At 41.1% G+C, this 26,471-nt stretch overlaps 1 protein-coding gene across 1 annotated transcript; it reads left to right on the plus strand.

Annotated features, from left to right (window-relative positions):
• Positions 1–440: 440 nt before the first annotated feature.
• On the plus strand, positions 441–3,766 carry LOC307145656 (uncharacterized protein). The gene is made up of 4 exons (XM_079849023.1): positions 441–813; positions 1,974–2,105; positions 2,396–2,533; positions 3,483–3,766. The coding sequence occupies exons 1-4, from the start codon at positions 726–728 to the stop codon at positions 3,614–3,616; spliced, it is 492 nt and encodes a 163-aa protein (XP_079705149.1). The 5' UTR covers positions 441–725; the 3' UTR covers positions 3,617–3,766.
• Positions 3,767–26,471: the final 22,705 nt, after the last annotated feature.

Genomic DNA, 26,471 nt, shown 5'->3' on the forward strand with positions numbered 1-26,471 from the left:
GTGTTTCTTTCAAGCTCCTCGATAGAATAATAGGCCCATTTGATGTGATTTTCTGTATTGGTAACAAATACCTACTGCTCATTTTTATACACCAGCCATCTAGTGGTCATGTAAAACTATACAGCATTAGATGCACATTACTGTGTTAATGCATAATCTGTTTCAGAGCAATGAATAGAATTTTATATCCTATGCCAACAACAAGCATGACTGCTGCCAAATATTTCTATGTACCCCATCCACAGAGGAAACGCTGAACAACTAACTTTCTTTCAAAATTATTTAGAGGAAAACTGTTTCCATGCACAAATGAGGGGTTTCCATTCAGTTTACTTTGGGAAAAACTCCTTGGGTCTTTAAAAACGTGCGGACGTGTTCAGATCATCCCGCCCCAAAGCTCACGCCATTGGTTGAGTGCTAACTTCACGTTTTCTGATTGGCTTACTGGCGCGGTCATATACTTTCTCGTTCTGAGAAAGGTATGATTTCTTTGAGCATTTTTTTTATAATAACATTTGACAGACTGTTGGGCCAGCATATGTTTTTTATGTCAGCTAATGTTTTGATGGTAGTAGGTTCGTCGTCCGTGTGTTGTACCTCGCGCAAGGACCTTGAAGCCTCACGGACTCTGTAAGATCTCTCCGCCCCTCCTGACTCACGAACTCACTCAGAGTCAGCGCATATTCTTTCCAGCAGAGTTCATTGTGTGATCGCAGGTCGAAAGGATGACAGCTCGAGTGTACTGCACTGTGTTATTGTGTCTGTCTGGATGCTGGAGCTCAACAGAAGCTGCTCCAGGACGAAACTTCACAGGTGAGAAGATCCATGTAACTTCATACGCAGCCCGAAGAAATGCATTAAACAAATGCCTTGCATATCTCAGCACATTACAATTCTCAAACATACATAGTATAGACGTCCAGTGAAAGATTTACTTTGTACATCAGTTAAGTTTAAATAATTAATATAAAGTTATGCATACATAAATTGTTATACTGTACGAAAGTTACCTTTTATGTTTTATCTAGGCTATTAATTTAGGCAATGTGTGTGTGTGTGTATTTCCCATTGTACAAGAACGTATAGACAATTTTATTTATATTTAATATTAAAGGTATAATATGTAAGAATTTTGTATCAAAAGATCCAAAAACCTCTTACACAGTGTTATATATTTCTTTCAATTATTCAATTCACAATTTTAAATAGTGCCCGTCCCATGTCACTTGTCGCCTGTCAAAAACGTAATATCCGCATTATCCCTGGTTTCCGCTTGTACTGCCATAGTAACCATGGCGACAGATGTGGACAACTGTAATGTTTAGAGGCAGCGGAGCTGCCGGGGCTGAAGACCCCCACCATAGAGAAGGCAGAGTTGATGACCACCACAGCAGAGCTGCCGGGGCTGAAGACCCCCACTGTGTAACTGAGGACCACCATGATAAAGCAGACTGGACAGAAGATCCATGACGGTTGGAGACTCTGGAGTGGTCGCCATGACGGTTGGAGACTCTAGCGTGGCGGCCATGATGGTTTGAGACTCTGGAGTGGTCGCCATGATGGTTGGAGACTCTGGCGTGGCGGGTACAGAGTGAATGTTGCGCTCTTCCTCCACGACACCCACAGTAAATGCGGATCCACTCAGCTGCAATGCCAGGATGACATAAAATCCTAGAGTCCCATAGTGGCATGATCGAGCTGAGCGGCTCAGATGGTCCCCCATGGTTAAAATGAAATAAGGGTGTTCAAGGGGTTGGCATAACAATTATTTTGACTGATACAATTGGTTACAACTCTTGTTACACACTTTTGTATATGACATTAATTGACGCAGTTTAGGGATACAGTAGATTTCTAAACTACTTTGATTTGAAGCAGATAAATATGTTAAAAAGCTTGAGACACAATTGCAAAACCACTGACTTAAAGATGCTGAAACAAACTATTTCAAACTAATGATGCTCTTTCTGTAGTGGTCGATCACTGTCCAGCGAAGCTGATGGTCGTGCCGTCCAGTCGAGGATGTGTTTCTGATAGAGACTGCTCTGGAGGACACAGATGCTGTGTATTTGACTGTGGGGCTGTGTGTGTGCCGCCTGCTTTCAGTGAGTTTAAATGAGTAATGGATAATAATACTAGAGGTCTTTCAAAAGGAACACGGGGGAAAAAAATTGACAGTTTGAAAAAAAATTTTTTAGATCAGAAATGGCTAATAAAGGTAAAAAATAATTACAAGAAACCAGCAAGTAACACATTGAATAAAACATGGAATTTTAAAGTGGAAAGACTGAAATTATTTTTTCTTGTAAAACGTATTCCAATAATATGTAAAAAAAAAAAAAAATGCATTTAGCATTCAGTGATATGGTTTCTCTGTCATGTGTCTGTATAACAGCAAAGCCGGGAGTGTGTCCACGCAGAAAATTTGGAGCAGGAGTGTGTGCTGAGTACTGTGTCAATGACAGTGACTGTCCCAACAATGAGAAATGCTGCAGCAATGGATGTGGACATGAATGTACTGCTCCATATACAGGTATTATTATATTATATTATATTATATTATATTATATTATATTATATTATATTATATTATATTATATTATATTATATTAAACACTTTACAATAAAGTTCCAATACATTTGTTACAGGATTTATTGAACATATACAACTTTTGATTTTAATAATGTAATAGTATATGGTAAAATTAACATTAATAAATGTTTTAGAAGTATTTTTCATTGTCAGTTCATGTTAGCTATTATAGTTAAATAATGTTAACAAATGGATTGTAAAGTGTCACCGTATTATTCTATTCTATTCATGTTTGGGTCAGCTTTCTCATTGCCTTTTAGTTTGTCTTATTTAATAATAAGTATTTTTTTAAGTATTAACTATTAACTAAGTATTAACTCTGCCAAAAGTACATGAATTCGGCCTATAGCACTGTTTTAGGCACAAGGTGGTTTTACAAAAGATGAATAATAATACTTAGAATGCAATTCACTCTGGAAGTAAAACTAAGAAAATTAGCTATTTATAATGCCTGTTTTGAGTGTTTTGTATGGAAGCTTGTTTCTCCCACTGAATAAAAAATAAAAAAGGTAATTGCGATCTCACAATTCAGACTTTTTTTCCCACGCAATTGCGAGTTTAAATCTCGCAATTGTGACTTTTTTTCTCAGAATTGCGTAATATAAAGTTGCAATTGCGAGTTATAAAGTCAGAATTACATGATATAAACTCGCAATTGTGAGTTTTAAAGTCTTTCTTTCCTCAGAATTGGATTTTATAACTCACAATTCTGACTTTTTCCTCACAATTGTGAGAAAAAAAGTCAGAATTGTGAGACAAAAAGTCATGATTATCTTTTACATTTTTTATTCTGTGGCAGAAACAAGCTTCTATTTGTTTTTGTGCTGTACATCTGAGGCTGAATGCCACTAAATGGCCTGACTAAAGCTCAATATCTCCATCCATGCAGTGAAGCCTGGTCGATGTGCCCTACCGAAGGGGACTCCAATGTGTGCCGAATACTGTTACCATGATGGTCAGTGCCCTGCTGAACAGAAATGCTGCCCAACCACATGTGGTCATGCATGCAGTGAACCGTGTTGATTTAACCACCGGAAAGTGTCCTGAGATAAATTTTACATAATAATACATACTCGAGTTATTTTACTTAAATCAATTCAGTGCTTTATTCATAGGGGATGTTTTCCCTCTTTGTAACCATCAAATAAAACATCTTAGTTTTAGTAAACCTTCTTTTAGTGTTGGAGTTTTTTGGCCATGAAAAAAACAAAGAAATTTGCTTCATTGAAGAGTTGGTATTTTTTGGTATGCCAGTGTTCATTTGGATGTTCTCTTCTCACTTAACAGCTCATTGGCATCATTGCTTAGGAATGTACAAGTTCCCCTCCCCGAGACCCAAACACGTGCAAAACATTTTGTAATGAAAGAGACCTCTGTTACCATCCTCTCCAGGAGCTTGGCAGCAAAAGTGTCAAAACAATTGTCACTGTCAGCAAAACATGACAGTGATGGAAAAGCCTTGAACTAAAAGTACTAAGCTACCAGAAATTAATCGATCAAAGAATGCAGGTTAACGCTGTACTTTTGGTAATTCAGTCACATAAAGAGAAAAGAAGTGGAAAAATGAATGGAATTTGTGCTGAACTGAGGTTAGCTTGCATCAGCTTCCAGGAATGTGAACAGACTTTGAATTCTGTCTGGAAGGAAACAATGTTTATATCCTGTGTTTAAGAGAGACAACATTTGAGCCAAGTCAAGTCACCTTTATTTATACTATACAAATTGTTTCAAAGCAGCTTTACAGTGATAACAGGAAAATGATGCATTTCGGCTTTTGTTCAGCTTAAGTCAGTTCAGTGTGGATTCAGTTCCGTTGCAAAGATGATCAATTATTAAATTAGTTCTCTAGAAAGCAGTTTTGTAAAAAAAAATTCTCCTCTGTTTAAAACAAAAAGTTCTCCTCTGGCCAACGAACGAACACGTTGTCATTATGATTCAGGCTGCATCACAAGTCAGAATTCAATTATTCATCCAGTTCCTTTTGCTTGGAGATCGATTCTTCACCCGGTATGGAGCCGAAGCTGGCCATAGGGTGTGTGAGGAGGACCTGTCTGGTTCTTGTGGTCTCTGCTGAGGATCTGTCATGCCGACGAGGCCTTCACAGGGGATTGTCTAGTAGACACTGTCTCTGCTGACATTCAGGGCTGCGTGTTTGCCGTGTCTAGGTGCAGGTCCACCATCTGATCTGGATCCGGCTGACTACATCAGTAACCTCGGGATAAGAATGAGACAGACAGACTAAAATTAGCGTATGCCATTCTTTTTACGATGTAACTATACATCGGGTGTTATGGGAAGTATTCACAGTTACGGTTGACCTAATTTATGCGCCCTAACAATCATTTAGATATTTGATATTTTAGAGTGATATTTGATTCAAACGTAACATTTGATCCTCATGTCCAGAACACGGTTAAAGTATCATTTTTTCACTTCAGAAACATTGCACGACTGCGCCTCATGTTATCTTTCTAGATTTAAACTGACAGAGTGTGTCTGCTTCCTGAACAAGGCTAGGGAGACTATTCCAGAGTTTGGGTGCTAAGTAGGAAAAGGAACTACCGCCTGCAGTTGATTTTGATATTCTAGGTATTATCAGCTAGCCAGAATTTTGAGATTGCAATAGACGTGAAGGACTATAATGCGTTAAGAGCTCACTCAAGTACTGAGGAGCTAAACCATTTAGTGCTTTGTAAGTAATTAGCAAGATTTTTAAATGTATGCGATGTTTAATAGGGGGCCAATGCAGTTTTGACACACACACACACACACACACACACACACACACACACACACACACACACACACACACACACACACACACACACACACATATATATATATATATATAGAGAGAGAGAGAGAGAGAGAGAGAGAGAGAAGCCCTGGCATCTACAAATCCCACTTGTCCAAAATCCCATTCATAACCATAGATTGAACATCAATCTCTTCTGATTGGCTGGGATTGCATCATGTTTACAGCAGTTTCACACACTTGCGTCTGCGGTGCCAGGCAAAAATAGGTAAGCTGATGCTGGTACTACTTAGTCTATAGTAGTATATAGTAGTATATAGTAGTATATAGTATATAGTAGTATATAGTAGGATAGTCTGATTCAATCAGTGGTACTTTTAGTTTAAGAACCAGTGAGTTACTACAAATCTGTTCAACTACATTACCTACATATGTATATATACAAACTACCATGTCAAATAACAGATAACAGAAGGATTTACAGTCAGCCAATGCAGAGGCTCTTTCACATACATGAGTGGAATAAAAAATATTACATTCTTCCTCAAAACCCCTCGAAGCATACTCAACAACAACAAAAAAATGCTGCAAATCGTTCTCAACACGTTATTAGTTTGCAGTCAGTTTATTATAGGAAAGTTAACAAGTGTTAAAGAGCTTCTTCAGGATTTGAATTTAATAACACCCAGTCTGGAGGTCATTATTGGGTCAGCCCACAGGCAAATGTATGAAAATAAAGGCAAAACACTAAAAACAGTCCATTGCTTCAAAACAACACATATTTGAATATCAGTGATTTACAGAGAGTGGACAATACTTGCCACATTCTTAGACATCCATTTTCAGCAGTTGGGTTGTAGTGTCTGTGTTTCTGTGAAACTTGGTCACGCTCTCAAAGGGGTGGTGTAAACTGAGATGACAAAATTCAAGCTTCCATGTATATTTCTCCCAGATGCCTGAACCACGCAGTTCCTTTGAAAAAAGTTCACATGACAGAAAGCTAAGGTTTTCAAAGAAAAAACACTGCAAAAAAATGTCTTTGCTTATGTGTCTCGACAAAACAATAATAATAACAAAAAAGTGGCTAATCCATCTGTCTTGGAAGCTCATTTGTTCAACAAAAGCTCAGAACAGTCACTTGGCATCGAGTCCTTCCAGGGCTGAAAAGCATCTTTAAACTCCAGCAGATGCCGTTTTAGAGTCATGATTCTCTCAGCTGCCTAATATGGACATTTCAGGCATCAGACCTGCTCTTGGCAGTTAGGTCAGCAGTTGCACTCCCCTTATACGGTGAACGATGTTGGCCAACTGTTTGGCCAGCGTAGGACTCGGTTCATCCAGGAGCGTGCGGGTCAGCAAGTTGTAAAAGGAGCCGTGACCACCGTGCAGGTGAGGCAGATGACGTTGTAGGGCATGCTGAAGTCAGACGTGTGTAGATTTACCAGCAGGGGTTCAGCGTACACTTGCACAAAGTAGCTTGATTCTTCTTTAACTGGGACACTGGAAGTCAGAGGTGAAACATTATAAAGAACCAAAACAAATAAGGTACACTTATTTACTATTAACACCAAGGCCAGTTTATACTTAAAGGGGGGGTACAATGGTGTTTCATGTATTCAGAGTTGTTTACAGTGTTAAAGAGATAGATTCTCATGCTAAACATGGGCAAAGTTTTAAAAAAATATTTTGGACGAATAACGGAGAATTTCTGTGCCGAAAATCTTACTTCCGGGTTGGTACAAGTTTCGGCTGGTTTTTTTTTAGATCGTGGATCTAATGACGTAGATAAGAGTGGAACTCCTTATATGAGCGTTTCTCTCGGAAAAGCTCGCCCGCGAGCACGTCGACTAGAGGAGAGCGAGATCGCGCACATCAACGCGCTTCAACAGGAAATCATCGGCAGCGCTGCATAGGATTTGTTCAAGAATGTCTCCAAAAAAGTGTGTATTTGGATGTGAGGGAAAGCTTACCGTGTTCAGTTTTCCAAAGAACCCAGTGTTACAGGAACAGTGAATGCAGTTTGTTTTTCCGGGGCAGCAACGGAGTGTAGGAAGTGCGGTTGTGTGTTCTGGTCGTTTCAGTGACGAATGTTTTATTAACAAGGCTCAGGTCGACGCTGGATTTGCAAATCGTTTGCTATTAAAACGTGGAGCGGTCCCAGTGATAAAAGACCCCATTCATGTAAGTACAACTGGATCAGATTTCTGTCTTTTGCTGGAAATCAAGAACTACCGCTTGACTCTATAGCTCCGCCTCCAGGACCTCGGCTTTTTCCGGAGAGAATCGGAAAGCTGTATTTTTCTTTTCTAAATATAATAAAACTAAACACTTTTTTGAGATATTAAGGATGCACTACTACTCTATAGGTACTCAAGATTAACATGAGATTAGGTGAAACTGTGCATGTTATGTACCCTTTAAAAACTAAATGCTCCACAATGAAACACGATGCATTAAGAGCCAGGGGTGAAAACTTTTTGAATTTGAAGATCAAGGTAAATTGTACTTAATTTGTCTTCCGGGAAACATGTAAGTATCTTCTGTTGCTTCCAAAAGGCAGTACTAAACATCTTCAATTTTTCGACTGAGTATCAGTAGCATCGACTCATGCATGCGCGCAGCAGCATGGCAAAGTACGCAATGCTTGTTCCCGTTATCTAAGGGAACCAAGGTTATGTTAGTAACCGGAACTTTCCCTTTCGATATGGTTTACTCGCATTACATCAGAGTTTTTCTCTTGACGCTATGGGGTACGCACTGCAAAACACTTTGCTACTAGCGCAGAATGGAAGCCATCCTGCAAGGCCGTAGACTGGGGGCGCTTGAGGACAAGGGCCCAAGGCAGGCCACTAGAGTCAGGGACTTAGCATGTCCAAAACGGGCAGGTGGGAATGATGTCACTTAAAGAAACCCCAAAGGCTGGCCGACTAGGCAGAAAGAATCCATGCCTGAAGGGCTGGAATGTCTAGGTTATAAAACCTGGCAAAGGTGGACGGCGAGGCACTATCGCATCAACTATCCAGTGGGACAGCCTCTTGTTCGTAACTGGCAGCCTTTTAGAGCGGCCTCCGTAGCATACAAACAGCTGCCCTGTTTGCCTGAACTGGCTAGAGCGCTCAATGTACACCCTAAGGGCTCAAACTGGGCAAAGTTGGTGTGGCATCTGCTCATCTTTGGTAGAGGGGAGAGCAGAAAGCAAAATGACCTGTGGCCTAAAGGCTGTGAAAAGCATCTTAGGCACATAGCCTCGTCTGGGTTTAAGGACAACTTTGCTGTCGCAAACTTGTTTGGGCCCAAACTCGAGGCAGGAAGTGTCCAATGACAGATCTTGCAGGTCACCAATTCGCTTGACTGATGCCAGAGCCAGCAGAAGGGCGGTCTTTAGCGAGAGAGGCTGTAGGTCAGCCGTCATGAGCGGCTCAAATGGAGGGCCCTGGAGTGCCCTCATAACAATAGATAGGTCCCAGGAAGGGAATGTGTTGGTGCGAGGCGAATTTAGCCTCCTGGCCCCTCTGAGAAATCTGACCACCAGGTTGTGTTTCCCAACTGACTGGCCAGCTATAGGAGCGTGGTATGCTGCCAAGTATACTTTGAGTGTGGACAGGGTGCAACCGCCGTCCAACAGCTCCTGCAGAAATGAGAGAATGGAAGTGATCTCATAAGACATGGGGTCTATATACGCCGGGGCTGAGCACTAGCCGGAAAATATCTACCAGGCGTCTTTACGCACAAAAATGGTCTAAGGTGCCCTAGCCTCAAAGAATGTGTTCATGACCTTTTGGGAGAGACGTGAAGGCTCCTGTCAAGAGGCCACAATTGGAGGCTCCACAACTCGGGTTGGGGATGCCAGATTGACCCCTCCGCTGGGAAAGGTGGTCCATCCTCAGCGGGATTGGCCATGGTGCTGCTGACAGCAGCTGAACTACTTCTGGGAATCATGGCTGGTTCTGCCAGATTGGTGCCACGAGTAAGACTGAGCATCTGTCCCCCCTGAATCGGATGATGACCTGAGGGAGCAGTGCTACTCAAAGGAAGACATGAAGGCACAGAGAGAGCCACCCATGGATAATGCAGCATTTCCTTTAAAAAGAATATCGGGCAGTGGTTGTTCTCTTTCGATGCAAAGAGATCCACTTCTGCCTAGTCAAAAATGCTCCAAATCATACAGACAGTCTGGGTGTGGAGTCTCCACTCCCCTGGAGGTGGTCCGTCCTGGGGCAGAATATCTGCTCCTATGTTCATGGTGCCCGGCACATGTATCACTGACCACACTACTGAGAGGAGATTGTCCTGTCCCCACAGGAGGAGGGGGCCTTCTGGAAACCAAGCCCAATTTCACTCCCATCTGATACAGATGGGGCAATTTCCAGGGGACCAGGGCTCTGGTGCAGCTGTAGGTCACCCTGAGAATAATGACGTGGACCTTCAACCAGCGTTGTAGTGGCCACATGTGTAACAGGCCCAAGGGAACTACTGAGGAGGCTGCTGCCATGATGCCCAGTAGCTTCTGAAACATTTTCAAGGGGAGGGAGTTGCTCCCTAATCTGAATGGCGTTGCTAACTTCAGAATTGTAAGGGAGCGTTCTGGCGAAATCCAGGCCCGCATTTGGGACCAATCAAATACCGCCCCCAGGAATGTGATGCGTTGGCTGGGGAGCAGCAAGCTCTTGCTCAAGTTGATCATGAACCCCTGAGATCTACATGGAGCAGAGATCTGCATGGGGCTAGGGACAGTCCGAATGGCTAGGGCCCAATCCCAGTCCCCTGGGCAGATCATCAGGAGGATTTGTTTCAAAGTTAACATTCTGAACGGCCATCTTATCAGAGCGCGGTTCATACATCTCAAGACGAGGAAGGTCCTGAGTCCGCCATCCTTCTTGGGGATGAGAAAGTAGCGGCTGTAAAGGCCTGACTCGCTGTGGGGACTTTTCTTGCACGCCCTTTGCTAGCAGAACCTGTACTTTGGCTAGGAGAACATGAGCTTTGGCATCAGAGACCGAAGTGTGAGTCACACCCCTGAAGCGGGGAGTCTACGCTTGTGACGCCTGCCAGGCCGCCATGAAATGCTCAGCAAAGCCGTGCAGAAACGAATAGGCCTGAGGGAGAAACAGAGGAATCAAGGAGGGCTGCCTTGTCAGTGTCCTTGATCTCCAAGTTTAACCATAGGTGGCCTTTGAGCACCACTAAACAGGCCATCATACGGCTGATCACCTGGGCCATTGTCTTAGTAGCGCACAGAGCGAGGTTGGTCGAAAGCAGCAGGGTCTGGGCCGCACTTATGACTTCATTCCTATTGGTTATTGCTCCCAGAAGTCGCTCTTCATTTGCATAAAGTTGAACAGATCTCAACTTTGACTCATCGCTGGACATGCCCCATCCGGTCGTCAATGGTCGCTGTCGCTCGTGTCGCCTGAAAACACCCGCTCTCCAGTGAGATGAATGGGATTGTGTCGCTTTGTCACTGCATGTTGCTGGAAGTGTGAATGCACCTTCAGGCTCCTGAGAGGGAGAAACCGGCAGAGAACGAGGGACGAGCTGACTTGCGCTCTTGCAGTGAGAATGTCCGTCTTTGATGAACATGGCTTGGCGTGGCTGTGGCACTAGAGGCGCAGAATTTTGAAACAAACGCCGGCAAAAACATGCTCTTTTAGAGTGAAATATGCTCTAATAGTCTCATCTGATAAGTCGCAGGGGAGAAGAGCCATTCTCAGCTGCCGAATTGTCAGTACGGTTATCAGCTGCGGGAATCCCCTTGCTGCAGGGAGAGTGAGGGACGCAGGATATGGACCAGCATGAGCTCACTTAGTCCTATCTGCTCAGCCCTGTGACTCCATTGTTTCTTCCTCTTAGGCTCCAAAGAGGGAGAGAATGGTGGAGAACGAGGGACGGAGCCATTTCTTTAGAGAAAGTGGTCCGCGAGTGCAGCAAGGCGAGACGCATGCCCTTGCAGTGAGCTCAGAGGTGCAGCGTTTTTAGACAAACGCCAGCGAAAATATGCTCTATTAACCTCACCTGACTAGCCTAGAAATCTAGACGCACCCTAGCGGCAGCAAAATTTATTTTGCAGCCAGGGTAGTCTAGCAACTCTCCGTTGACTTTCGAGCTAGAAAAAACAAAATTAGGTCAGGCCAATCACATCGTGTATAGAGTAGGCGGAGCGGGCTTAACATAATGGCGACAGAGTTGCAACAGTTCCCTGCTACTTGAAAACAAAGAATGGCTGCTGCTGCTGGAGAACAGTCTTTCAAATCGGCTTTGGCCGTGACTCTGGAGGACTTGGAGTTAAGTTTTTCTTTAAGAAAAGAGCAAAGAACGGCACTTAAGTCATTCTTAAAAAAGGAAGATGTGTTCGTAGTTTTGCCGGCCAGATTCAAAAGTTGAATCTATCAACTAACGTTAGCTCCGCTGTTCGGAAAACACTCTGGTTGGTTGAAGCGCTGCCCTATTGCGTGCAGAGGGAATTTGAAAGACAGCCGTTTATCCCGCCCCTCGGATTGAGCCGTGTCTATGGTGAGTTGCCAGACCTAACATCTTGATGTAGGTCTGGCTTGCCAGGCTATCACCTAACAGTCACAGGGGAGAAGCGTCATTCTCAGCTGCCAAGCTGTCAGCGCTGTTCTTAGCTGCAGTGCTGTCAGTGCCGTTCTCATTCTCACTGTGCATGTGCGTCTCAGAATCTCTGCGATGGATCACATTTTAAACTGCCTCCCAGGGATAACGGGATATAAATTTCAGAGTCTTTAGAGCAGATCACTGTATAATACAGCCATAGTACCCACATATGGCATGTTTCTATTCATATTTTATCAGTCAGATATTTCTATAACTCTTTTTGTCAGTTATTTGGATTTCCTCGGGAAGCTGCACAAACCTAGACTGGGTAAACCCAGCCTGATCTGCCGGCGATTTGATTTCGCCCTGCAGCTCAGGCTGGAAACCTGTACATTTATCTCTGCTGCTTCCTTTAGAAATTTGCGGGAACCAATCACAAACTGGCGGGTTTAATCCAATCCAATTCCAGAGCCATTACGGCTCTGTCCAATTCCTTTTAACCTCTCGATGATGCTCAATGGCTTCTTTTTAGCAAACAAATCGCTCGAGTGGGTGTAAATACCACTAACTTTCATGTTTTTTTTTGTTTTTTTTGCATAACCTGCAAAAATCACTCGATTCCATTGCTGCTTCTGCAAACCGCTGATCAACAAGTTTGGTTACACATTTCCTGTCTGGAGTTTTTGCGTTGCTCTGCAAAGTACGGATCTGTTGGTCTGATTGGTTGAAGGACTCTCCAATTGCGTACAGAGTCATGAACTATGCCCGTTGATCATGCCTCTTGTGCAGTAGAAAATACAGAGCAGACTCCCCAGACCAAAGTTCAATCTTAAAAGATTGAGCTTGGTCTGGTGATAGCCAGACTAGCACAAACCACTTATACTAAAGAGAAAACGCCAGTGTTTTGGTGGCCACCAGTTTGTGCAATCCTCTGTATCAATCCCTGTTAGCAGGCCTATTTATTGACTTAATTGCCCCATACACTGGTAAAATAATATTTATACAATTTCACTATATTCTGTTATAGGTTAATTTACTATCAGTTCTCGTATTTTGAACCTTTTATGTTAGTTTCTCAATTTCAATTTCTTAATTACCTACTTATGTATAACCTACTTACGGATTCTTTCAAATAAGATTAATAAAGCTATTAAACCGGGGAGGACTGGGAAAGCCCCTATCTTCTATCTCATCAACTGCTCTCAAATCATTAAAGTCTGCGTGAACTGGAAGTTGCAAACAACTTTTCTCCAGTGTTGTGACGTATTTCCCAGTGAAAAGGAATATTGAACAGAGGGCAGGGTTTTACTCTAGCGCTCCTCCTCTCCATCTCTGCGCATAACAGGCTAACAGTTTGAGGGGAGTGGTTATGCGTTTCCCAACCCAAGCCATCAAACCTACATCATCAGAGAAGAAACGCCATTCCAGACCAGAAGTAACTTTTGAAGTAACAGACACAGACTTTGATTAAAGATTACGACGGCAAACAATTTTTTTCTGTGTATTAACTTGCACGGATTAATTTTTCACCACAAGACTAATATGCGTTAACAAAGTAAATAGGGTCAATTTTGATTTCAGTTGGAATTTAAGCACCATTTTGTTTTGTCCACCTTAGCAATTAGCAATATGGGTGTTACAGTGTCTGGCTGTTTTAATCAGCCCCTCAATAGTCTTTTTAATTCCTTCTATAGCCTTTTATTTAAATCGATATTGTTGGGTTCTTGGTAATGGTGATCCTGGTCTAATTTTAATTGTAACTGGATTTAATAAGCCTACACCAGTATCATGTTGAGACCACAATTTAGGTGGTGCCTGTTCTTCAATTTCTTGTAGTTGTTTTTGAGTCCAAAGTTTTTTTTCTTTCTATTCAGTAATCACCACTCTCAGGATTTCTGTCATAATGGTAAAACAATTAATTCTGAGGTATGTTTTATGGTGATTGGAAAATAAAATAATTGTCTGTTGCTTCCCATTTATACTCTCTTCAGCTCATTACAGCATTGGTCCTAAATCTTTTGAATGGTTTCTTTTATTTACATACACTTCCTGTCTTTTTATGTCATTTAACCATTTGGGTCAATGCATAATCATATATTATTGTACAATGGAATTAATTTTTTAGTCATGCTTGGCTCACAAATTTGCTCATTTATGTACTTTTGCCCATTTGTTACTTGTCTTCTCTACGTCTTTCTCTACTGGTAAGTTTCCTAACCAGTAAGCTTATATATTTGCTTAGCTCCCTTGTGATCGTGCCTTCTATTTTAACCTCCAGCATGAGTTCTTGATCAGCATCAGATGATAGTATTAGAAGCTGAACCCTCCCCTCATGACAGGTATTTGCTTCCCATGTGGCTCATAAGGCAGTGCATAGGGAGGGGGTCTCACTATTTTTCTTGAGTTTTATCATCATTCCTCCCTTTGAACATCTTTTTCTCTTTTTGCCTCCCTCAGTTTGTTCTTACCCTGTAATTTTTTTTATATCAATAATTCTATTTCTCTGCACATATCTACATCAAGTGTTCCCTCTGCTGGCCATTTTGTGTTTTTAATATACTTCTCTTTTTCTTTTGGTTAGAATCACCCATTAATGCTCTTTAATTTTTTTCTTTTGCTGTTGGTTTGCTATTATCTTCTTAGTTGCTGTTCTGTTATTATTTTTCCTTTTCTTTCTCCAGACTCTGACTTTTCATCCTCTCAGTTTGTCCAAGCCCAATTCCACTTCTCATAATTGTTACTATCAATTCACTTGTTTGAAAGTATCAACTGGGGTTATTTCCCCATTCGCTGACCTGTGAATTCACATATTTCTTCTTCACCTCACTACTCGTGTACATGGAAATATGACAATCTTTGGATTGCACAGAATTGTTACTCTTCCTACTCCCTCTATCCTGTATCGAATTCCGTTCCTTTATACTACCAATAGATCAACTGATATTTTTAGCTGATACTAAGTGTCTCCAATATAGATTTTTTTGGGCAGCAAAAAAAAATTTTTTTACTTCTAGCCTTCTAATGATATGACATTTATATACTGTATCTCTTCACCATTGCTCACCAGTCCACAAGTGGCCACTCTTATTCTTCTTCATTCAAATTTGGGAATGAGGTCAGTTGTTCTAGAAACATGTTTTACTCGTTCTGTTAATTTCTTTACACTTTCTCTAATATCTATATATTCTGCTTCTCTTCAGAGGTGATTGCTTTCATTTCTATTAATGTCCTATAGCGAATTCTCTTTTGTTTCAAATCTTCTTTTAGCAAACAAATCTCTTTTCAGCATCCATGCATGTTTTCACAACTTCTATCAGACAGGTTTTAAGTGGTGACTATAAGGAGCAATAAATTGTGACTCGGACCTTCTCTCTGTCTTCCTTTCTCTCTGCTTCACTCTCACACACACTCTCTAGCAGCGGCCACCTTTTTTCCACTCTTACTCTTCTTGCAGCCCTGCCTCACTTTTAAGGAAGAGGAGCGTGGCATCCCCAACCTTTTCTTCTCACTGATACTGTCACACTTGCTCTTGCTATAGGGGTGAGAAACGCATCAAGCAGTCAATGCTTTTATTTTATCAACGGTTGCATTTCTAACTGTATCTCAACAGTTACAATTTGGAAGATGTCAAAATAATCTGCAAAGCCAATTCTTCTGAATGTTTTTGGTTTTTGGGATAAGTTTTCTAGTTCTTTTCACTGAACAGGGTTCATATGATCATTCACAACTTGTTTGTTTTCTTTGTTTCTTCTATTAATGACTTTTCTCTCTTTGGCAAAACATTCTCACTCAAAGTCCATAAAATCTCAGTTAGGAGCAATGCAGAGAAGAGGCTCCCATTCACACATTCACTCACTCTTGCTTGCAAGCACCTTTCTTTCTCTCTGTCACACACACTTACTGCTATCACACACAGACACATGCACACCACTCACACAGCATTACACACACTGCTACTTTCAACAGCAACACAGACACAAAAATGCAGACATTTATCTTATAACATCAACATCTACACTACAATGCACAATTTGATACATACCACTCACACTTATAACAACAACATATAACTTAGACAAACAATAAACAGACACAACACAGCCCTGGGGCCTGTTTCAGAAAGGAGGTTAAGTGAAAACTCTGAGTATGTTAACCCTGAAATGAGGGAAACTCTGAGTTTTCTGTTTCAGAATGGGAGGTATGTTAAACCAGAGAAAGCAGAGTAAGTCAAGCCCGTTTCTGAAAGAGAGGTAACTTATACTCAGAGTCAGTTACCATGGTAACTTACTCTGTGAACCTAACCTGGTCGGGAGCAGGTTTTCTTCGGTAAACCCCGAGTTTCTATCGGTCTCCTCCCCTTTTTTAAAGAGGAAGTAGTGTTTAAACACCTCATTCATTCTTTCAGTACATTTTTATTAATAAAATTAATCTTTTATTAATAAATAAAATATTGCTATTTTTAATGCAGTTTTTTTTTGAAGATGAAGTCTATATAACTCCTTAACTGGCAACTGAAAATACAGTAGTAGATTAGAGTTACATAATGTAGTTCTAAACAAATTCTACAGAATTAAACTGTGGCATTTACTGGAAATCACTGAACTGTGTTAATCTGTGCAACAGAAGTTGATGGACCGTCCTCTTACTGTTCTTCCACACTCTGGGGGCGGGGGGAGAACTAAAAATACCCGTTTATACTGATTTAAACTTAGATTCTATAGGCTACTCCACATAAAAATGTGAAATAATCAGAATGTGTAGATTGTTTGATGTACACATAATATTAACATTACCTCTGTAGGCCTCTCTGTGGCAGCAGAAACTCTTTATCCCCATCGTCCTGTCAAGATGAGCATTTGGTTGAGTACACTTTATAACACTATTTGTCATAATTTCTGGTGTATTGAGTAGGCTACTTACAACTGCCTGGGGTTCTGTTGGGACAGGAGGCTCCAAAAGACAGATATTACCATCAGAATCTGTTGGGACCAACAAAAAACCCAACCCAAAGTAAAATAAATGGAAATATCTAAAATAGCCTATACAAAAAATAACACATATGTAAACCTCTTACATTTTATGAGGCCCATGGATCTTTGGGAGTGGCTCTGAAGTCCCTCCAGAAATTCCCTCAGCCAAAAATGCTGCTGCACTGCTAGACACTGGATGCTATTTAGTTATTTAATATGTCAAATGTTTGTAAAGTCAGGTAGCCTACACCCATGATATGCTCATGCCTTACTTGATTGAATTATGTTTTTATATTTCATTTTCAGCTGCTGCCATGTTCTTTTAATGCCTGCAGGATTGCTCCTACATAAAAATTAAAATTAGGTTGAATAACATAATGTTCTTCCAGTTTCACCTCTGAACAGTTGGGTAAGTTACTTGTATTACTAACTACAAATGACATCTTCAACAGTGTAATTAGATTAATGTAATAATGACTATCTTTAGAAAGTATTGGTCTACTTATTACTAAATCAACCTCAACCACTTGAACAATACAAGGAGAGACAAGAAACTGCACTTTTAATGCTTTCAAATAAACAATATACAGTTGCATGAATTATTCTTGAATTGACCAAAGTGTGTAGAGGGAGAAGGTTACATTAAAAATATACCTTTTAAAAATGTATGTTAAATATACAGAATTGTTCTATAGTCTAATGCAATTGCATCAGATTTTACTTTAAATTACAGATGAATTAAGAGTAATCCCTTTAATTAAATTACAGTATTAATGTTCTAATACTGTAAAATTACAGTAATAATGTTCGTACTGGTGAGAAATATGAAGACCTCTTTTTGTTTGGCGCTGTTGCCATGGTGACTCATAATATCTGTGCTCCATTGATAATGGCTTTTTATAGTTGTGGTGCACGCGCTTAACTCAGAGTCAGTCAACTCAGAGTTGATTGAACTAACTCATTTCAGCTGTTCTGAAACTGAAAACTCAGAGTTTCCCATCTCAGGGTAAGTCAACTCAGAGTTCAAGTTTCAACTCAGAGTTGGTTGAACCTCCTTATTGAAACGGGCCCCAGGTCAATAGACTAACACATTAAATGTTCCAACACGTGACCTGTCCGTTCAGTCCTCTCCCATGGTGCTATTTCGAGAACAGTGGAGACGATCAAAATCTCCCCCTGTCAAACCATCAGCTGTCCCCAGCCAGCACACAGCCCCGGCCGGCTACTTCATCAACGCTGGTGTCACCACAAGAGGGCGGTATACACAGGATTTTGCACGTGCCCTATGTACATAAACTGTACAGCTCTATTCACTTATTGTGTGTCAGCAATTAAAAGGAACGTTAACCTTATTTCTGCATAACTTAATTCTTAATAGGCTTAAGCTCTGAATTTCTGGATTGTGTTTTACTTTAGTGCCTTTCGAGTACATGACGGTGCACAATATGTAAAGTTGTTGACTTCTCTTTTAAACTTTAAAAGAGACAAATGGATCTAAGGAGAAAGTGTGAGCCTAGTGTGTGACGTTGTTGAGGTGTCTTCCGAAACTTTAAAGGATACCATTGTGAGAATGTTAGATTCTTTTGTTTTTTTGTCTCAGGAGACAAGTGTTAGAAGCAGGAGACTCAAGCTAAAGTCTCCATTTGATGTTAATGTAATCTTATTTATGTCAAGCAGAAAATGTGATGTGAAAGACCACTTTTTTTTCTTCCCTCTGGATAGCTTCAATCTCATTCATCCACACCATTTCAGTCAAACACAATACATGCATTGTCATATTTGAAGTTCTTTGTTGCACAATGATTTACAGTTTTTCTTGGTTGCTTACACACAATTCATGAAACTTTTCACCATTTGCTCTCAACTATAAACACAATTTCAAAACTACACACCAGCTTGTTCAAACCTCAAACTTCCACTTCCAATTCAAATATTTCAGTCAAAAACATATTCTCTTTTGTCAGAATCAAACTTTGGCCTCAGATGACACACAAAACACAACAAATAAAGAACACCAGTGGCAGTGAGATCAATTCATAACTGTTACGAAAACTTTCTTTTGGTAATCAGGAATCATTTCACAGCTCAATGTCTATAACAGTAAGCTAAACAACATAAATAGAGGGGTGCAGATACACAGAAATTCAACAGTAAGGCGAAAAATTTATTCTCATTACACTTCTGTAAAGATCTTGCAGTAGCTAGATGAAAAGCACTAGGCTACAAAAAAAAGTTCAAATACCAAAGAATTGAATATGAACTTGGTATGCAATACAATACAGTATACTGTCAATTATACTACAGTAATAAATAAATAAATTAATTAAATTACAGTATTGGTGTCCATATTTGCCATACTACAGTAGCCTATAACAGTTTCTTAGTCTTCTGAGAAGACTTTCTCTCCCTCCCCTGGTAGTCATCTCGCAGTTCTGCAAAAATACCACATCCAAGTAGTACTTGGCTACAAATCAGTTTGACATTTATGAGTTTGAGGGTGTACAACATGCGCTACAGTATTTACTGTATTATGAAAGTTATCTCATCTAATGTACTGCTACTGTGTACTGTAATTATACTGTATGTGCAAGTAATTTAAAACCCTGTGATGAGCCTATAGGCCAACTTTCCTCATGGTCATTCACGCACAAGAACACGGTCAACTATAGTGTCCAACTTTGTATTTCATCAGGAACAAATGTGTTTTTATCCCATCCCTTTCATTTCCCATCCTCTTCCTCTTTGTCTCCCACCACTAGGATTCATTTTCCAATGCACACAATCACCTGTGTATTATCCTGATATTCTGATTATAGTGTCATCAGTTTTGCTACTTAAAGGTGCAAAGAGCAAGTCTCTGAGTTTTTGCAGAACTATGCCCCCCTCTGGCGACAAATGAAACTGCAACACTGCAACTGAACGCGCATGACGTCACGCCCAGTCTCAGATTCGGCCCGAATCCCTCTTATTTATTTTACTGTACAGGATTATAGAGGCAATCGCAGTGATCAGAGAAGGGCTCATTCAGCCCATCAGGCAATTGTTTAAGCATGTATGGGTTAGAAAAACAGGTATTTTTAACATGAAAAGTTGCTTAATGCACCTTTAATGTTTACACATGGATAAATGTGTGCTATTTGAGTTCACATTGTGACACTTGAGGTAATTATATTGTGCACTTATGTTGTCTGAATGAGAGCATGAACCTGGGTAAAATTAGGAAATTTTGTGTAGAGCTTAAAAAGAGCAACCTCTGAGCAATAAAATATTCCTATAATGGAGTCTTGAAAGAGATTGCAGCAAGACAATGCAATAAGTAATGTTCTTTGTTTCTTTTACCACAATCTCAGTTTTGACTATTTTTCTCTCAAATATTTCTCATGTCTCATTTGTGTCTACTTTTATTTCTCCTAAGGAATTTTAGGAGAAATACATTTGAATTGCGTGGCGGTGGGACATGCTTCTACATCAACGAAAGGTGGTGTACAGATGTAACAACATTACTAACTACTAGACACCAAACCCCAGCACTGTGGAGAATCAACAACCCACACCCCACACCCGTTCTGACCTTCTCTACACCCATCAACACCTCCAGCAACCCCCCTCTCCTCCCTCTTGCACTTCAGGTCTGTGAAGAAGATGTGTCGGGTCTTCTGGAAATAGAAGACAAGGAAAGCACCAGGCCCAGACGGTGTTACGCCGGCCTGTCTGAAATCCTGTGCTGTCCATGAGACAGGGAGTTCAAAGGCGAACTCCGTGGTCGTGTCAAAGCTAACAGGAAACTCAGGGATGATCTCCATGGTCATGTCAGGAGAGGCAGAGGGTTCTAGGGCGACCACTGTGGCATGAGCATGAGCACGCTAAGCAACTCAGATAGGCCAGCCGAAAAAAAATCATAAGGGAGATTTCCTCCATTTAAGTCAAATGGGTCAGTTCAATAAAGTCTCTCACGTAGGCCTACTCCTCGATAGGATGTTTTCTTTGGCAGAGATGCATGATCCTCGCTGCTGGATTCATTGTGGTCGGTTGTTCTGTTACGTGCAGGCAGGGACGAAGAGAGGTGAGAATCCAGTTGCAGAAGTATTTACTGAAAACAAAACAAAGATAATCAAACAGTGGGTTAAAACTAGTGATGGCAATTTCAAAACACTGCTTCATGAAGCTTCGAAACCTTTACGAATCTTTTGTTCTGAATCAATGGTTCGGAGCGTGTATCAAACTGCCAGAGTCACGTGATTTCAATAAATGAGGCTTCGAAACACTTCGAAATTTCAATGGTTCACTGCTGGGGGCGGGATCTCTGAGTCACTAAGAACCAATGAACTAGTGTCTGTTGGTTTTACCCATGGTTTTACCTGATCACTGATTATTTTATACATTTTTTAGACGTTTTAATTAGACATTAGTATAATTAAAATTAATAATGGTAGATAGTCTCTTATTGGCCTGTTCAGCTGAGCCTTTGTGTTGTGCATGTCTGCATGACTTAGGAGCAGGTTGGCAGCAGAGAGGTTTTCACACAAATACAGGTAAGACTGAAGGAAGAACCCTGGCTGACCAGGCAGCAGCAGTTGCCATCGCATGAACGGCAGAAATCTTCACTGCTCAGTCATGTCATTTGCACGTTGAATCACCTCACTCACAGCTCTCAGATAAAGCCAAAGTGCAAAATCTGTGGATTTGGATTTGATCTAAATTATCAGATGGATAATACACTCCAAACCTTGCTTCCTTATCTAGTCACATAGATATACAGTGTGTCGGACAATTAGGCGTTTTTAAATGTGTTCATGTTTAAATAATATGGGCGAAGGGTTTTAAGAGGGTTTTTAAAAGGTTTGTGGAAGAAGTTAACGGATGCATGATGTCAAAACTTAATATGGCAACCAATTACATTTAGTTGGGAAAAACCCTGCACCCTCAGGATGGTTTTTAGAATTGCAATGACATGTTATGACTCTTTCTAAAATGCAAGGGTTATCAGAATGTTTTAGTCATAGTTGATAAGCTCTTAATGTGGGAAAGAGTTAATTGCACTCTGAAAACAAGATTGGCAAAATATGGAATAACAGGACTAACATGAGTAGATGCTCTTCCATTAGTTCTGCGAAGTATCCGTTCATCAGCTAACAGAGAAACTGGGCTGAGACATTTCGAGATTAGAACAGCTTGAACAGTGTCATTGCCAGGCACTCCAGATTTTGCTGAGGCAGATGAATTTAATTAATGCCAGAGTCTCTTTTAATGTATTGTATGGTTTTGACTGAAGCAATACAAAAGGCACAAAATCAAGTTCAGGATGCTTGAAAACTAACCTCTAGAGGGGGAAGATAGTATTGTGCCTGGGAAAATGATTTACGGAAAGAAATTGCAGCATTCAAGTTTAGAACCATGATGAAATGGTTCCTATGTAGTTTTATTAGTCGCCCCTTCAGCTGTGAAATTGTTAGGCAAGACTAGATGGACATAAGTCATTATAAATTAGTTTGTACGCCCAAATTTTAAATGAGACCGGCGAAATGCTGTGGATGGAGACATTGGGAAGAACCTTGTCTTTTAGTGACTTTAGGGCCAACCTCATGATGAAGATTTGGCAGGTGGGGACTAAGATGTTTAGCCTACAGTTTAGTCGGCAGCTAAAAGGTCTCTGTGGTCTTTGTTTATCTCTAGATGGAGACAAAATAATTCCAACAAAGTTTAAACAAATTGTTTTTTTTTTGTGTGTTTTTTTCAAAAAGAGCAGACTGTTCTCTTTTTATGTTTTATGGTCTTGACCGCATTACCTATATGTCCATATCACTTCGCCAAAGGATTTCAGTTATTTCAAAGGTCCTTACAGCAACAACAGCAAAAGAACCAAAAACCCCAGTGAAAAAGACATTCAGTGATATGGCTTCTCTGTCATGTGTCTGTATAACAGTAAACCCAGGAGTGTGTCCAATCAGAACATATGAACCAGTAATGTGTGCCTGGATACGTTTTGTGTCGTGTGCCGATGACAGTGACTGTGCCAACAATGAGAAATGCTGCAGCAATGGATGTGGACTTCAGTGTATGGCTCCAGATACAGGTATTATATTATATTATATTATATTATATTATATTATATTATATTATATTATATTATATTATATTATATTATATTATATTATAGGGCGGACTGGGACTAAAAAGTGGCCCTGGACTTTCTGGCACAGGCAACCCACCACAACCGGTCCACAACAAATCACACCATAAACCCACCAGCTCATTACACACAGAGTAACTGTGTTTTAACACCACTTACTAGCATAAAAATATAATACAATGGGAGTGAGCAATTTTGGGGGTGAGCAAAAAAACATGCCGTTTTTGTGTGTATACCTTTAAATGCAAATGAGCCGGTGCCTCCGCCCCCCCTTTCAAGAAGAGGGCAGAGCTTCAAGAGCTCATGCTCGTGTGTCAGGACCTATTTTTACAGTCTATGGTCAGGACACACTGAAAATGTCAGAAACTCTCAGTAGTGCTGTTCAGTTCGAACTGGAGTCGGTCAGTCGGACAATAATGCCTTCAGAGTCAGATATGCTGGATGGAGATAGTTTTGTTTAATTACGGTTATAACTTAGTGTTTTGTCATCTTGCTTTTATCCACTTATTAGTAGCCTACAAGCCTGCTGTAGCGGACCCCGTCTGAAAGATGGCAAAACATTTACTGATGAGTTTTACGAAGTTTATTGTACTTCACACAAAAGATGAAGCATCTGTTATACTCCAGAAAATCACCGTAAGAGCTGAATACACAGTACAAGAAGACTGCAGTGAGAGGAGGAGTGAAAAAAGCACAGGCAAGACGGACAGTTTTCTCCTCTCGCATTGGATCTGACACCTGCGAGATCAAAGATGGATATTGCGGGATTCACGGGATTCACGCTCGTGCACGGTGTTGCTAATAAACTGGATGTAATTTAAGTTCTGTTGCTTTTATATGAAAATAATTATAATGAACAAGACACCAATTTATAATTACATACCAAAGACGTGTTAATCAATAATTTTTACTCTAATTACAGACATGTTTATATATATTTTTATAAATATGACAACAATCAAATAACCCATAGATAACACTGTCAGAGAGTTTGGGAATACTAAAACATAATTTATACACATAAATACATGAGATCAGAGCTTTAAAATCAAACAGTTTAAAAGAGAACGATACATCACGGTTGTTTAAACCAATGAGCATTAAGCTGTGTCGTCAGAAGTCGTTTCCCATCATGCTTTTGATCATCACAGTCGGTGGAGTGCGGATGGCAAGCCCTTTTAACATTTAAAAGCTAATTTTGACTATCCGGAATTAACATTGTAGATATCAACAATGTCTTTCTGACTAGTCGTAAATTAATTACATTTTGGATAGTTGGAATTGTCATTCAAGATATCTGTAACGTAATTGTGACTAGTCGAAACGACAGATAGAGATAAAAACTAGTCAAAACTGAATTACAGATATCTGCAACACATATCCAGTCTAGCTGTTAAATGTTAAAATGGCTTGCCATACTGCGCTCGTCTGCAGAATCCCACACGTGCGCCTTGCGCTCCCTAGTGTTTTTTTTGACATACGTCAGCATGACATCAGAGCCAGCCGGACCGCACTAGGACACATTTCTAACAGGCATGCATCTCGCGGTGATCACCGGTGATGATCGGTTCTGCGTAGATTTTGCTCATCTCAAACAAGCCTAATTTTGGACTGGAATCCAGCCCTTGTGTAAAGGCCTTTCTTGAAGGGATCCAGTTGGTCACTTTCGTTTGGCACACCCCTACAAATGGCGTCTTCCTGCAGGGCCCTTAAGGGCGCAAAAATAAGGTGTGTTCGACATCGGCTGCGGCTGGATGTAACCGATCGGCGAGAGTAGCCGCGTGCAGGCGGGGAGGAGCTACAAACGGAGACGTGAGGCTTGTTCGACTTCATGCAGCTCTGCGCAGACCGATCGGCGGCTGACTTAAAGCAGTGCATGCCGGTTAGAAATTTTGTCCGACTTGATACAGCGCCGACACCACGTGACTGTGACGTATGCCATCAAAGTACCGCGAGAGCGATTCGAGAGTAGCCGGAGAACTCAGCCAGCGCAGCTTCTCAAGAGCGGCTGCACGAGGGCTGATGACGACACAGCTGTTCTACGATTGGCCGGATTCACTGCATGACAACGATCACGTGTGTTTCGTGTTTATTCGAACACCTTTAGTTCCTCTAAAGCTCTCAAATCAGGTTTTTTATAACAGTAAACACTCTTTTCATGTCGTTGCGATGTTATATTGTGTCATGTTTATCAAATTAAAACTGATTAAAAAACGTAGAATCCACTTCATTGATAGTAGCTTATGTTGAACTTTATTCTTCTTTTTATAACTAAAGGTGTTCGAATAAACACGAAACACACGTGATCGTTGTCATGCAGTGAATCCGGCCAATCGTGGAACAGCTGTGTCGTCATCAGCCCTCGTGCAGCCGCTCTTGAGAAGCTGCGCTGGCTGAGTTCTCGAATCGCTCTCGCGGTACTTTGATGGCATACGTCACAGTCACGTGGTGTCGGCGCTGTATCAAGTCGGACAAAATTTCTAACCGGCATGCACTGCTTAAAGTCAGCCGCCGATCGGTCTGCGCAGAGCTGCATGAAGAACAAGCCTATAGTGTTGTTTGAGATGAGCAAAATCTGCGCAGAAGATGTATGCCGGTTAGAAATGTGTCCACAGAGTGCGGTCCGCCTTGCTCTGATGTCATGCTGACGTATGTCAAAAATCTCTCGCGAGCGCAAGGCGTACGTGCCGGATTCTGCAGTGAGCGCAGTTGCTCTCCACCGACTGCACTGATCAAAAGCATGATGGGAAACGACTTGCTGACGACACAGCTTAATGTTCATTGGTTTAAACAACCGTGATGTATTGTTCTCTTTTAAAGGGGGGGTGAAATGCTATTTCATGCATACTGAGTTTTTTTACACTGGTAAAGAGTTGGATTCCCATGCTAAACATGGACAAAGTTTCAAAAACTAAGTTGTACGTTTGAAGGAGTATTTTTGTTCCAAAAATACTCCTTCCGGTTTGTCACAAGTTTCGGAAAGTTTTTTTTCGAGTATGGCTCTGTCTTACGTAAGATAGGGCGGAATTTCCTTATATGGGTCCTAAGGGCACTTCTCCGGTAAGATCGCGGCCGCGCGCGCACTCGTAGACCAGAGCAAGAGAGTGAAAGCAGTTCGCCATCAAAGCGCCCTGCCCGGCTTTTGGGAAGTCAATGTCACCAAAGAAGTGTGTTTTTGGTTGCCAGGGCAAGACAACCCTGCACAGATTCCCAAAGAACCCAGCGTTAAGGAACCCGTGGATGGAGTTTGTTTTTTCAGAGCATAAACGGAGTTGTGTAAGACTGTTGTTCCCTGCATTTCGACGATGATTGTTTTCAAATCCCAGATCCACGGATTTGCAGATCGTCTAATGCTTAAGGATCGAGCAGTCACAATGATAAAGGTTCGCGGTCGTGCGTTGGAACCGGACGGTGAGTAAAACTGTTTGTTGAACAAATGTCTTTGTGTGTTGTCAGTAGCTTGGCGCGTTA

The sequence above is a fragment of the Squalius cephalus genome, assembly GCF_949319135.1.
Source record: "Squalius cephalus genome assembly, chromosome: 18".
NCBI lineage: Eukaryota > Metazoa > Chordata > Actinopteri > Cypriniformes > Leuciscidae > Squalius > Squalius cephalus.